The 15,188-nt window shown below is 45.3% G+C and overlaps 1 protein-coding gene across 1 annotated transcript in view; it reads left to right on the top strand.

The window, feature by feature from the left end:
* Window positions 1-6,213, top strand: part of LOC102303749 (protocadherin Fat 3) — a gene marked incomplete at its 5' end in the record, with an annotated part of 45,780 nt that extends 39,567 nt beyond the window's left edge. Inside the window, 1 exon segment of the mRNA XM_005950277.3 lies at window positions 5,579-6,213. Coding sequence (XP_005950339.3) covers window positions 5,579-5,811 — 233 coding nt within the window.
* Window positions 6,214-15,188: the final 8,975 nt, after the last annotated feature.

Here is a 15,188-nt window from a genome sequence, read left to right as displayed (position 1 = left end):
CCTTGTTGATCCGGGCGACGTCCGAGCCGGCATGCCTTCATATTTATCTGTCTCGCTCATGTCTGCGGTAGGCTCGCTTAGCATAGGGGGTCTAGCCTTAGGACCCTTACTGGATACAGACGCCCCAGGCAGGAATCGAACTTGCGATCCTCTGCTCCAAAGGCGTGTAGTCTAACCACTACGCTATCCAGCTCTATATATATATATATATATATATATATATATATATATATATATATATATATATAGATACAGTATTATAGTATATATATATATATATATATATATATATACTAAATAGATAGATAGATAGATAGATAGATAGAAATGAAGTCCACAAAACACATGTAGACTGGTTGGGCAAACTCCCATGCACCCTCAAGTATCCTCGAGAGGATAAAGAGCTGGTCCAGTGTTCCGCGACCAGGACGAAAACCGCATTGTCCTGTATCCGAGGTTCGACTAGCGGACGAACTCTCCTTTCCAGCACCCTGGCATAGACTTTCCCAGGGAGGCTGAGGAGTGTGATCCCCCTGTAGTTGGAACACACCCTCCGGTCCCCCTTCTTAAAGATGGGGACCACCACCCCGGTCTGCCAGTCCACAGGTACTGCCCCTGATCTCCACGCAACATTGCAGAGGCGTGTCAACCAGGACAGCCCTACAACGTCCAGAGCCTTCAGGAACTCGGGGCGGACCTCATCAACACCAGGGGCTCTGCCACCAAGGAGTTGTTTAACTGCCTCAGTGACCTCGCCCCCGGAAATTGGCGGGTCATCCCCCTCATCCCCAGACTCTGCTTCCTCCTCGGAAGACGTGTCAGTGGGATTAAGGAGGTCCTCGAAGTATTCCTTCCACCGCCTGACAATTTTCTCAGTCGAAGTCAGCAGCACTCCATCCACACAATACACAGTGCAGGTAGAGCACCGCTTTCCCCTCTTGAGTCGCCTGACAGTTTGCCAGAATTTCTTCGAGGCAGTCCGAAAGTCTTTCTCCATGGCCTCTCCGAACTCCTCCCACACCCAAGTTTTTGCTTCAGCCACCAACCGCGCCGCATTCCGCTTGGCCTGTCGGTACCTATCAGCTGCCTCAGGACTCCTTCCTCAACTTGGAGGCTCCCCTTACCTCTGGTGTCCACCATTTGGTTCGGGGAATATCACCATGACAGGCACCAACTACCTTGTGGCCGCAGCTCAGTGCAGCAGCTTCGGCAATGGAGATGCTGAACATGGTCCATTCGGACTCCATGTCCCCAGTCTCCCTCGGAATGCTGTTGAAGCTCTGCCAGAGGTGTGAGTTGAAGATCTTGCGGACCGGAGCCTCTGCTAGGCGTTCCCAGCACACCCTCACTTTACATTTAGGCACACCAGGTCTGTCCTGTGCTGTGTCCTGTGTCCTGATCCAACTCACCACCAGGTGGTGATCAGTTGACAGCTCAGCCCATCTCTTTACCCAGTTGTCTAAAACATATGGCCTCAGGTCTGGTGATACGATTACAAAATTGATCATTGACCTGTGGCCTAGAGTGTCCTGGTGCCACGTACACTTATGGACACTCTTATGTTCGAACATGGTGTTCGTTATGGCCAAACTGTGGTTTGCACAGAAGTCCAATAACAAAACACTGCTCTGGTTCAGATCCGGGAGGCCGTTCCTCCCAATCACACCCTTCCAGATCTTGCTGTCATTGCCCACATGAGCATTGAAGTCTCCCAGTAGAACAACGGAGTCCCTATGAGGAGCACCCTCCAGTGCCCCACCCAGGGACTCCAAGAAGGCTGGGTACTCTGAACTGCCGCTTGGCGTATAAGCACAGACGACGGTCAGGACCCATTCCCTGACCCGAAGGCGAAGGGAACAAACCCTCTCATCCACTGGGAGAAACCCCAACATACCAGCAGCAAGCTGAGGGGATACAGAGATACCCACCCCGGCCCGCCGCCTCTCACCATGGGCAACTCCAGACTGAGACAGAGCCCAGCTTCTATCCAAGAGGCTGGTTCCAGAGCCCAGGCCATGCATTTAGGCGAGCCCGTATATATCTAGCCAGTACCTCTCAACCTCATGCACTAGCTCAGGCTCCTTCCCCATTCCATGTCCCAGTTGCCAGTCTTGGTAGCCAGGGTTCGGTCTGTCAGGACCTCCGCTCCTGGCCGCCGTCCGCTCACATTGAACCCGACCCGACGGTGCCTCCTGCGGGTGGTGGGCCTGCAGGAAGATGGGCCCATGTCCCTTTTTTCGGCTGTGCCCGACCAGGCCCCATGGACCAAGTCCCGGCCACCAGACGCTTGCTCTCGGGCACCCTCCCTGGGCCTGGCTCCAGGGCGAGGCCCCGGTAACCCTATCCCGGGCAGGGTGAACTGTTCCTACGATGGTCTTTTCATAGGGGTCTTCTGAATCGCTCTTTGAGTTGTCATAGCAGCAAATATACAACAAACAACAAGCACTCATATAAAATGAGTTATAATGGATAAAGACTAAGATAAATGGATAAATATTGAGATATAGGTATAACTATGAATATAAAAGGACAACTATTTGTGCAACTATGTAGTGGTATTAAAAAGTGACACGGTGCATTAAAGTTTGATTAATTCTGTTCCACATGTGTGGGTCTGACCCAAGTGGAAGAATTACAGAGTCTGATAACAGCAGGAAGGAATGATCTCCTGTAACGTTCCATCAGACAGCAAGGTTGAAGGAACCTATTGCTAAAACTGCTCTTCAAGTCGTCCAGTGTGTTATGGATGGGGTGGGTTTCATTGTCCATGATTGCCAGCAGTCTTGTCAGCATTCTGTTACTGATCACCTCCTCCAGGGTGGCGAGCTTTATGCCAACAAGAGATTCGGCCTTCCTGATGAGTTTGTTCAGTCTGTTTGCATCCTTTGCTTTGATTCCTGCACCCCAGCATTTTTGAAATATCCTCATTAAAAAGAAAAGCAAAAGTTAAAAAAAAGGTTCCATCCATCCATCCATCCATCTTCATCCGCTTTATCCGAGGCCGGGTCACGGGGGCAGCAGCCTAAGCAGAGAGGCCCAGACCTCCCTTTCCCCAGCCATCTCCTCCAGCTTATCCGGGAACCATGGCCTCAGATTTGGAGGTGCTGATCCTCATTCCCGCTGCTTCACACTCGGCTGCGAACCGTTCCAGTGCGAGCTGGAGGCCCTCACCCGATGAAGCCAACAGAACCACATCATCGCAAAAATCAGAGATGAGATTCTGAGGCCACCAAAGCGAAAGCCCTCCGCCACTTGGCTGCGCCTAGAAATCCTGTCCATAAAAATTATGAACAGAACCGGAGACAAAGGGCAGCCCTGGCGAGCCCATCACCCACCGGGAACGAGTCCGACTTATTGCCGGCAATGCGAACCAAGCTCTTGCAACGGTTGTATAGGGATCGAATGGCCCGTAGCAATGGGCCAGACACCCCATACTCCCGCAACACCTCCCACAGGACACCCCGAGGGACACGGTCGAATGCCTTCTCCAAGTCCACAAAACACATGTAGACTGGTTGGGCAAACTCCCATGCACCCTCAAGTATCCTCGAGAGGATAAAGAGCTGGTCCAGTGTTCCGCGACCAGGACGAAAACCGCATTGTTCCTCCTGTATCCGAGGTTCGACTAGCGGACGAACTCTCCTTTCCAGCACCCTGGCATAGACTTTCCCAGGGAGGCTGAGGAGTGTGATCCCCCTGTAGTTGGAACACACCCTCCGGTCCCCCTTCTTAAAGATGGGGACCACCACCCCGGTCTGCCAGTCCACGGGTACTGCCCCTGATCTCCACGCAACATTGCAGAGGCGTGTCAACCAGGACAGCCCTACAACGTCCAGAGCCTTCAGGAACTCGGGGCGGACCTCATCAACACCAGGGGCTCTGCCACCAAGGAGTTGTTTAACTGCCTCAGTGACCTCGCCCCCGGAAATTGGCGGGTCATTCCCCTCATCCCCAGACTCTGCTTCCTCCTCGGAAGACGTGTCAGTGGGATTAAGGAGGTCCTCGAAGTATTCCTTCCACCGCCTGACAATTTTCTCAGTCGACGTCAGCAGCGCTCCGCCAGCACTATACACAGTGCAGGTAGAGCACCGCTTTCCCCTCCTGAGACGCCTGACGGTTTGCCAGAATCTCTTCGAGGCAGTCCGAAAGTCTTTTTCCATGGCCTCTCCGAACTCCTCCCACACCCGAGTTTTTGCTTCAGCCACTGCCCGAGCCGCATTCCGCTTGGCCTGTCGATACCTGTCGGCTGCCTCCGGAGTCCCACAGGCTAACCAAGCCCGATAGGACTCCTTCTTCAGCCTGGTGGCTCCCTTCACCTCTGGTGTCCACCATTTGGTTCGGGGATTACCACCACGGCAGGCACCAACCACCTTGCGGCCGCAGCTCAATGCAGCAGCTTCGGCAATGGAGACGCTGAACATGGTCCATTCGGACTCAATGTCCCCAGTCTCCCTCGGAATGCTGTTGAAGCTCTGCCGGAGGTGTGCGTTGAAGATATCGCGGACTGGGGCTTCTGCTAGACGTTCCCAGCACACCCTCACTACGCGTTTAGGTGCACAAGGTCTGTCCAGCGTCCTCCCCCGCCACCTGATCCAACTCACCACCAGGTGGTGATCAGTCGACAGCTCAGCCCCTCTCTTTACCCGAGTGTCCAGAACATATGGTTGCATATTTCAAATATTTTTTAATCTTCTTTATCTTCATCTTCTTTATCTTGTAATATTTTTCATTATCAATTCAATTATTTTTCCTTGCCATTGCCCTTGGTCTGGAGCTCCATTCAAGATCTTGGCTCATTGGGTGAGGATGATCATGAAAAACGTGGTTGATCTACCCAAAACTAAAGGAGGTGATTCGAGAATGACTTTATGTAAGCCACCGCTCCTCCATTTCGAAAGGAGCCAGTTGAGCTGGTTTGAGCATAAGAATGCCTCATTGACACCTGGTAGGTGGTGTGTTTCAGGTATGTCCTACTTAGGGTTACCCTAACCCAGGGCTTACTGGAGACAAATGATCTGTCAGCTGGCTTGGAAGTGACTTGATGTGGAAGTTGGAAGAGTTGGCCGGGGTAAGGGACTTCTATATTTAGACTGCTGCCCCCTGTGACCCAAACTTGGATACGTGGCAGAAATGGATGGATAAAAAATACTTAATTATTGTACACATGTCCTTCTAGAATTTACCAAATGTTTAAATGCCTTCTATTTAAGGATTTTAAATAGAAGGCTGTATAAACTATATAATGATGGTAAGTATTTATAGCAACAATATGAGCTCAGAAAGTAGAGCAGGTGATCCAATCGCTATAAGGCATTTCCCAGCCTCTCACAATCCGCACAAGACCTCCAACTGGTCAGTGCATTTGGCGGTGTGTAAGAGTGATTCGTTATCGATTGTAGGTATAGAATAAAATAAATGAAGTGTTGTGTGAAAAGGCAAATTTCGCTTATTGCTTTAAGGAGTCAATATGATTAGTAAAGCAATTTATAATCTCCCAGTTTGTTAACATTTTGAAATTCCAACCCATTACAAATGTCTATAATTATCTTCTCTTCCCCTTTCCCTTTCTCTTATTCAGGTGCCATTTTAGTTGCCCAGCCTCTTGATTATGAGACCTGCAGAGATTACTTCCTGACAGTAGAGGCTCGTGATGGTGGCACGCCCTCTTTGAGTGCCATTACTACTGTGAACATAGACCTAACAGATGTAAATGACAATCCACCCATGTTTAGCCGCAGTGTCTACACTGCAGTGGTGTCAGAGGATGCCACTGTTGGCGAGCCTATTGTTCAGGTACGTTTAAAGAATTAGTCAGGTTTTCGCTGCATGTATGTCTGAAGTAGTCGACTAGTCACTAATTGCAACTAGACTAATTTAATAGTTGACACGTCGTTTGAAGTTTTGTAAGATCCTGAAAGACACAGGAATAAGTAGTAGGATTGAAGAGTGTAATAACGCACTGAAACGGAAGATGGCAGCAATGCATGTACAAGGATGCAGGCTGCCAATGAACGCTAAAGAAGAAGAAGCAGTCTCTGGTATCGTAGCTGTGTCCAAATTTAGGGGCTGCATCCATCGGAGGCTGCATTTGTAGGCCGATTACATTACAGCAGGGGTAGGCAACCTTTCTGATAACGAGTGCCACCTAAAATTTCCTCAAAAGTCAATGTGCCATATGATTGCATTAGCAATAAATTTAATAACGCTCTATATCAACAGTTACTATAAAGTTGTTCTATATAGTGTGTATTATATTTGTTCACATATGTTGGCAGCTATCAGCGAATAGTTATCAGCTATTTTGCAACAAAAAAAGGACACTTTTTATCCATAACAAGAACTCCATAACAGCAAATGAACTGTACAACAGAAAATCCAAATGCTATTTATGGTCTTCTCACAACTATGATAAGAAAAATAAACTGGGCCAATATGGCATGTTTGTTAATACAAGGATACACGTTAATGTGATATCAGGTCTCCCACTCAGAGACACAGGTCTCAGAGTATAGGCGCAAGTATAACTTGTCAGGTAGTGATGTCCAGCAGGTGAAAATGCAAGCTCCATGAACACGCACAGCTATGTTATTTGTCTCTCAGAAGCAGTTCATAACTTGCCTTCAACTCATTCATGTCACCTAAAAGTTAAACCTGTTTCTCCATCACAGCTCTGATGATTCAGTAAGGACATCTCCTGGTTTCATCTTCATGTTTCGCTCTCACCAGATAACCAAACCGATATCATGACCAGCAGCTTTACAGCTGTGGCTCCAGCAAACATCAGCTGATACTAGAAAGTAATATTAAATAAATTCTAACAACAGCTGATCAAGCTTAAACGTGCTGCCGTTGTTTAGCGCGACATCTGCTGGTTTCCTCTTTCTGGCGCAAAGTGGGAGATAAACAAACAAGAGAGACGGGACTTCCGACAGAAAAGACGATCAGTTGATCATTGATCAGTTTAATAATTGAAGTAGCAACAGGAGAGGAAGGGGGTGAGAATGAGAGAAGAAGAGGCAGCTGCAGCGTAAAGACGCCGAATAACTCCAGCTTTGTGTCTTTTTCATTGTAGCTGAAGTACGAGACAAACTGCATTCCTTTTCACCTCAATACGAAATATTTTCTCTGAATATGAGACGATTCCGTTTTTTAGGGGATGGTTGGCAACTCTAATAATTAACCTTATGAAGAAAATAAAGTTCACTATAACATCATAGCACCCACCCAGCCTGTATAGAAGCGCCGTCATGCTAGCTAGCACCCAGTACGAAAAAGTCAGCATAATGAAAATAAACTAAACCTAAACTTGGTTTATATCTGACCCAGATAGACTGCAGTTCATAACTTCTTACCTGAAGTTCAGTTCACCTGACACTCAGACGGCGTCCGCCTCGGGCCGCCTTGTACTTTCCCTCATCCACCTGCTGGCCTCCACCACTTGCTAATGTTACAGAATCTGTGAAAGCTCCGCGATAGCCACCACACGAAGTAACAAATAACGACCCTATCTAAATCCCAGTAACTATTAACGCATTCCTGATTTTGGCATAATAACTAGTTACCGTGCTCTTTACCACAATAAAAACGTACTTACTGTAACGCGTACTTAATATTCATGCTAGCATGCTCATCTTCTTGTGCTGAGACTACCGTCTTTGTACTCCCAGACATACTGTTTAAAAGAGAAGTTGTCAAATCAAGTATTTATTTGAATTTTAGGGGGAAATTCTGCTCTACTATCGGGAGTTCAGGTTTAGTCAGCCATCTCGCTCTAATGCCGACTGGAAGCCACAAAGCAGCTGTTCAAACGTCATCAGCCAGAAAACTGCCCTTTTGAGACGTTCCCACTCTGAATAGTGAGAGATGAGCTTGTTTAGTGGATTTTAATGCACTTCTGTAACATCCATACTCATTACCTGTTTGATTTTTTCTGTATTTATCTAATGATTTTGAAAGGACGCTGTTTTTCACAGTATAGAATATCGTATAGTATATACTGTATATACACATATACAGTATATACATGGCTTTTGGAAGCCACTACTAGTATGAAAAGAGGAGTTTTTGCTAATTTAAGGTGGCTTTTCATTTGCACCTTGTGATACACTGCAAATCTGCTTCCCTTTGGCCAGGGTGCTCTGTTCATTCTCACATTTACATATGATTTTGCTTCATCAGCATCCTTAATGGTGCCAAACAAAGGATCTGCAGCTGTTTTCGCTTGTCTGTTTATGAATCTGATCAGATCTGTACACTTTACTCTCCTTCTACTTGTTTCTTGAATGTCAAAGGCAGAACTGCACATTTCTCTCATTTTATATGGCAGCTTCGACACAATAACTCTGAGATTAGTGGAGTTCTCAATCTTTTGTAGGTGACTGATGTCTTGTTACTACCACTGAGAAACAGGGAATAGCTACGAAGAGCCTTTCCATCATCTGGTTTAATGTGTGGCTAGTTGAATGCTTGGTTCATGTTGGCAGTTGCACTTCTCATTTCTTTACTATAATGATTAAACAGCAAACTTCTGGCCTCACTGTAGGCTTCCTGAGGATTTATGTGCTGGCAACGTCTTACCAAATCTCTGGGTTTAACTCCAATAAACTGTTCAAGGTAATGCAAACTGTCACTGCCCTGGACACCTTGATAGGAGTCACTGAGGTGGCTTGAAGCTGGAGGGTACCACTCCTGACTCCAGCGAACAGTTGATGTCAACTGTAAGAGGGCACAGAGCAGGTAGACATGCTCTGACCAATGTTGTCTGCATGGGGTCCAGGGTGCATGTGGAGGATGTGGACTGAAAGACCCACTTGGTGACCTGGGAATAATTCACAGACGAAAAAGAGGAGAAGTAGCATGGAGTTAGATGTGCTACGGGGAATGCCGTCCTGAAATTGATGTGCAGGTGCCAGAAGCTATTGATGAATGGAGTTAATTTTTCTTGGAAAAAGTCCAAAAACTTATTGCAGAGGTCAGTGGCACCTGAAAAGAGAGGTGGATTAATGGGGTGAAGTAGTTGGTTGATGGTGGAGAACACCAATCTGGGATGATTTTGCTGTTGGTGAGTGAGGGAAGAGTAATAATGAGTCTTGGCCTGAGAGAGCTGCTTAATAGGACCTCACATGGTCTTTATATGCCTCAAGGTGGACAGTGAGATCAGACCTTTTGTAGAGCCTCTCAAGTCGGTGGCCAGTGGTCTTTAGGTCACAGAGATGCGAGGTGAACCACGAGGCAGGGAAGGTAAAAGAGGCGGCCCGAGTTTTATGGGGGACAAGACAGTTGAGGCTGCTAGATATGGCCGCATTATAATGGTTAACAAGTGTGTCAACCATGTTGATGGGTGGGTCTGAAGCCAAGTGGTTTGCGATCAGATTGTTCAGGGCCAATGTACTGACAGCCTTAAACTTCCTGTATGGTATGCAATGGTACATTAAGTGCGCAGCCTAGGTACAGAAACAATAACAGAAAAGTACACACCAAGATAGTCAGAAACAGCAAGGTTCAAGCACTTCAGATTGGAAGTGGTAGTGTCGGAGGAGATAACTAGATCCAGCGTGTGACAACAACAACAATAGCAACAAACTTTATTTATATAGCACATTTAAAAACCAGTGGTGTACGAAAGTGCTTAACAAGAGGGTAAGATGAAGTAACAGGGAAGGATGAAAGCTATGGCAAAGTACCAAACATGCTAGCAGGTTAAATGGCATTAAAAACACAGAAGCAAAAGAAATGCATATAAAAGCATAAAAGGACAATATGTGTAAAGGATAAAACAGTCAAAAATGTAAAAAATGATTAAAATAGTTAAGAATAGACCGAAGATAGAAATAAGCATTAAACTAACTAACAAACAAGCATTAAATGGTAGAAAAGGCGAGGCTAAATAAGTGGGTTTTTAACCACAATTTGAAGGATTGAATGGAATCAGACTCGTGGATAACAATGGGGATGTTATTCCATAGAACGGGTGCAGCCAAGGCAAACGCTCGGTCACCTCTATAGTCTTCAGCCGGGATCTCGGCTGTACCAAAAGTGACTGAGAAGATGATCTTACTTGGCGCTATATTGTTAATAACTTGTAAGGTGAGCAGCAGGATTTTGAATTGAATGCGATACTTAATGGGAAGCCAATGCAAGTCGGCAAGGACAGGGGCGATAGAGACACGCCGCCCACTACCAGTAAGGAGACGAGCGGCCTCATTCTGAACAATTCGCAGTCTATGGAGAAGAGTAGAGTTAAGACCAAAGTAAAGGGAGTTGCAATAATCCAACCTAAATTTCACAAAGGCATGGATAAGCTTTTCCAGGTCTCTATGCGGGACATAATGTCTGGCCTTGCTAATAAGACGCAATTGATGGAAGCAAGTTTTGACAACAGAAGACACTTGTTTGTTGAGATTAAAAGAGCTATCCAAAACCCCCCCCAGGTCACTAAGAGTGTCGGTGAGGAAACTATCAAAGGAACCAGAGGCACCACAGAGTTGGCCACGAGGAATACTACTGTCAAACACGATGACTTCAGTTTTCCTGTCATTTAGGATGAGAGAGTTGCCTGCGAGCCAATTTTTGACCTTGCGCATGCACTTACGAAAACCGTGCAAAGACATAAAAAGTCCCACCTAACTCAGAGGTAACAGATGATCCTTTTAATATACTATGTGAAAGAGAGAGTCCAGAAGTCACAGAAGTGTCATTGGCGGACAAAGACCTACTGGAGTCGACATACAGTAAATGTTTAAGTCACCAATTAGGAGTGAGGCTGGAGACAAAGAGCAAAGAGAGGTGAAAATCTCAGACAACTATGACATGACCACAGTACAAACTTTATGGGGGTGGTAGATGAAGATAACCTGGAGCTGTGTTGGCACAGCCAGGGTGACATTAAAACACTCATAATAGGTAACACGCTGGATCTAGTTTTCTCCACCAACACTTCCACTTCCAATCTGAAATGCCTGAACCTTGCTGTTTCTGACCATCTTTCAGTCCACATCCTCCACATGCACCTTGGACCCTTCAAAGGAAGTCCAACCTGCTGTCAGTAACGGTATGGTGGATTAGCATTGTTTTATTGTTGAGCATTCAACGGCATGAAAGATGCACTGTTTGTAGCTGATGATGAGACGGATGTGGAGGAAATGGTGCTGTCGATGCAAGCAACGTGTCTTAAGCTGCTCAACTAGTGGTAGTGGTAGTGTCATTGTTGTTGACTGGAACACCTGCCAGACAGTACAGAGAGAGCGACATTGTGCCAGTGCCTGTTAGACAGTGCAGAGGAATGTTCTGGACAGACAGCCTGTATTAAACCTTTTAACAATTTTTTTTAACTTCATTTGGCCTCTATCCTGGTTGTCAACCTGACGCTTTAAACCCTATCAGGTCTAGTATTATATTGCCTCTGGTGGAACAGTTGACATCCTTTTGAAAGGCTGATAATGTTCTGTTCATGCAGACAGATGTAAATTCAGAAGTAATATAACAGTGGAATACTGGGCTAGCAGGCATTGTACAATTGATTATTGAATGTGCAACAAATTAACACGAGAAGTAATATGACTGCATTCCAGCAGCTATGAAACCCATATTTGGGCCATAGAAATGCTACTTCATAGAACCATGCCCAATATTGCACCACTTATCTTCTTGTCACTCAAATAAAATATCTAACCCCCTAAAATGTTTCGAAGCCAGACCAGGCTATTGTTGCATTTTGGTCTGTGAGTCCAGTCACCTTTCCATGGAAAGGTCATAATCAGTGTTCTAATCTTATAATCTTTTTTCACCCGGTGAAATTTTTGGACACCCTAGTGACAAGGAAGTTGAATAGTCCAGCCTAGAATTTATAAACCAGAAACATCCTCTGACACATGTTTCTGATTTTGGCATTATGGTGCTCATGAAAGAAGTCAGTCTTAATTATTATTATTATTATTATTATTATTATTATTATTATTATTATTATTATTATCATTTAAAGGACACTTTATTGGTCAAAACGACTACAGGCTTCCTCAAGCAGTACAAGATGCCATGGTAATGCCATTTACTGTAAGTATCTGGTTAGGCACTCTTTCTGAGAATTCTAGATGCCAAATATGATTGAAGTGCTGGTTCAAGATGGCGCCGGTGTGTGTGGCTTGCCGTCTATCACTGCCAGTGTTATGTTTGTTTGTATTGATTTTATTGACTATTGTAATAACTGCCAACTCTTTCTTGGTGTATGATCGCCAAACCCTACTGGATCTCCGACCTTCTGTCAAAAGCTGGGCAAAGTGGAACCAAGCTGAACATAAAACTTTGCTCCCGCTAAATATCAGAGATCCCGGCTCACCTGTGCCGTGTTCCAGATCCTCCACTCCGGCAAAAGTGCCGTCGCCGGGGTCGAAGGGCTGGTTTCCTGGTTAAGCTGAAAGCTTCTTTGAGGTATTCTCTTAAGCCCTTGTCCAGAAAACAAGGAGTGGTGCCAAACTTCTGTTTCTCTCAGCGATCGTTGGAACCTGTCTGTGCCTGGCTGGTACCTGTCATCGGCCTGGATGGGATGTCCCGAAAACTCTACTCTCCTCGCCCCCGCCGACGTGGTGTGAATCTGCGGAATCTGCGGCCTCTGTGTTGGGCTTCTAGGACGGCTAGCGACGGGGATCCGCTGTTTACCGCCAGGATTGGCCTGGTAAATGCTAGGTCCCTAGCGAACAAAACGTTTATCCTGAAGGATTTTTTCACATCCCGAGGACTGGATTTTCTTTGTGTGTGCGAGACGTGGCTGAGCGCCGGTGAGTGCAGCATCTTCTCGGATCTTCTACCTGGCGATTGCTGCTATTTTAATTCCCCACGTATGTTGGGCCGAGGAGGAGGAATAGCTCTTTAAAAGTCATTTTAAATGTAAGCAGCTATCAACCCCGTCATTCACCAGCTTTGAACTGTCTGTGTTTGAGCTGGGCTGCTCTCACACAGTGTTGTGTGCGGTGGTTTACCGGCCTCCAAAATACAATAACGACTTTGTGAGTGACTTTGCCGACTTTTTGGCTGAATTTATGCCAAAATATGATCGTGTTCTCACCCACTGAACAAGACACACAAGCTGAAACGTCAAGACTGGGCCAAGAAATATCTCAAGACTGGTTTTTCTAAGGTTTTATGGACTGATGAAATGAGAGTGAGTCTTGATGGGCCAGATGGATGGGCCCGTGGCTGGATTGGTAAAGGGCAGAGAGCTCCAGTCCGACTCAGACGCCAGCAAGGTGGAGGTGGAGTACTGGTTTGGGCTGGTATCATCAAAGATGAGCTTGTGGGGCCTTTTCGGGTTGAGGATGGAGTCAAGCTCAACTCCCAGTCCTACTGCCAGTTTCTGGAAGACACCTTCTTCAAGCAGTGGTACAGGAAGAAGTCTGCATCCTTCAAGAAAAACATGATTTTCATGCAGGACAATGCTCCATCACACGCGTCCAAGTACTCCACAGCGTGGCTGGCAAGAAAGGGTATAAAAGAAGAAAAACTAATGACATGGCCACCTTGTTCACCTGATCTGAACCCCATTGAGAACCTGTGGTCCATCATCAAATGTGAGATTTACAAGGAGGGAAAACAGTACACCTCTCTGAACAGTGTCTGGGAGGCTGTGGTTGCTGCTGCACGCAATGTTGATGGTGAACAGATCAAAACACTGACAGAATCCATGGATGGCAGGCTTTTGAGTGTCCTTGCAAAGAAAGGTGGCTATATTGGTCGCTGATTTGTTTTTGTTTTGTTTTTGAATGTCAGAAATGTATATTTGTGAATGTGGAGATGTTATATTGGTTTCACTGGTAAAAATAAATAATTGAAATGGGTATATATTTGTTTTTTGTTAAGTTGCCTAATAATTATGCACAGTAATAGTCACCTGCACACACAGATATCCCCCTAAAATAGCTAAAACTAAAAACAAACTAAAAACTACTTCCAAAAACATTCAGCTTTGATATTAATGAGTTTTTTGGGTTCATTGAGAACATGGTTGTTGTTCAATAATAAAATTATTCCTCAAAAATACAACTTGCCTAATAATTCTGCACTCCCTATAAAGATGGCACTTTCTTAACTTTTTTAGACCTGTGTTCAGAAACAAATCTTCCGGCTACCAATCTATTCCGTTATTTTCAGGCACGGCATTGCACTTCTGCTCTCTTCCCCTCCTACCCTCTTCTTCCAAATGTCCAACCGTGGGAGGAATTCTTATCCCTTAAACCCAATAAGAAGTCAATTATATCTTTAATATATAAACAACTTATGGATTTAAATGTCCATTCAGTTGCTAAAATTAGGGGGGCTTGGGAGCGGGAGTTAGGAGTAATTTTTTCGGATCAGCAATGGGAGAAAGCAGTATCCAATGTCCGTTATAGTACGTCCTGTGCCAGGTTACAACTTATCCAGTTCAAGGTGTTGTACAGGGTTTACTATTCAAAGTCTCGTCTGTCTGAGATTTACCCACAAGTGATGGATCAGTGTGAGAGATGTCATGCCACCCCATGTGACCTAGGCCATATGTTCTTTCTGTGCCCAAGACTCCATGGCTTCTGGAGTCAGTATTCAGTTATTCTTTCCAAGGCTCTTGGGACCCAAATCTGCATGGACCCTTTTCTAGCTGTTTTTGGGCTTCCAGTCAACACTGGTCTAACCGACCCTACACACTTCAAAATATTAGCCTTTACATCACTTTTGGCTAGACGTTGCATCTTACTCCTTTGGAAATCTTCAAAGCCACCTTCAGTTTCTTTTTGGTTTAGAGATGTGATGTCATTTCTTAAATTGCAAAAGATAGGCCTTGTGGCGAAGGGCAAATACAGAGAATTTTATCGTATCTGGGGCCCCTTCGTAGACTATTGCAAGTCATTAAACGCTCTACCAGCTGATTAATATCATATCTCTTCCCCCCCCTTTTTTTTTTCTTTTTTTTGTGTGTGTTTTGGGTTTCTTATTAGGTTTTGTTTTGTTTGTTTATTTAAGCGTGTGTGTGGGTGTGCCTGTGTGTGTGTGTTATCGTATCTGTTCATGTAAGAAAAACTAAAAAATATGTGAGGGGAACAGATTGTATTGTCATTGTAAACACTGTACACTTGTCTCTCAATAAAAATATGAAAAAAAATATAACTTTTTCTACTCTGATTTTTGTTTTTTGTCTGATTTTAGATCAATTGTGTTAATACAGT

Source organism: Haplochromis burtoni, unplaced genomic scaffold (assembly GCF_018398535.1).
Source record: "Haplochromis burtoni strain Fernald_Lab_line unplaced genomic scaffold, NCSU_Asbu1 Contig_657, whole genome shotgun sequence".
In the NCBI taxonomy this organism is placed as follows: domain Eukaryota; kingdom Metazoa; phylum Chordata; class Actinopteri; order Cichliformes; family Cichlidae; genus Haplochromis; species Haplochromis burtoni.
This window is presented reverse-complemented; position numbering and strand designations above follow the sequence as displayed.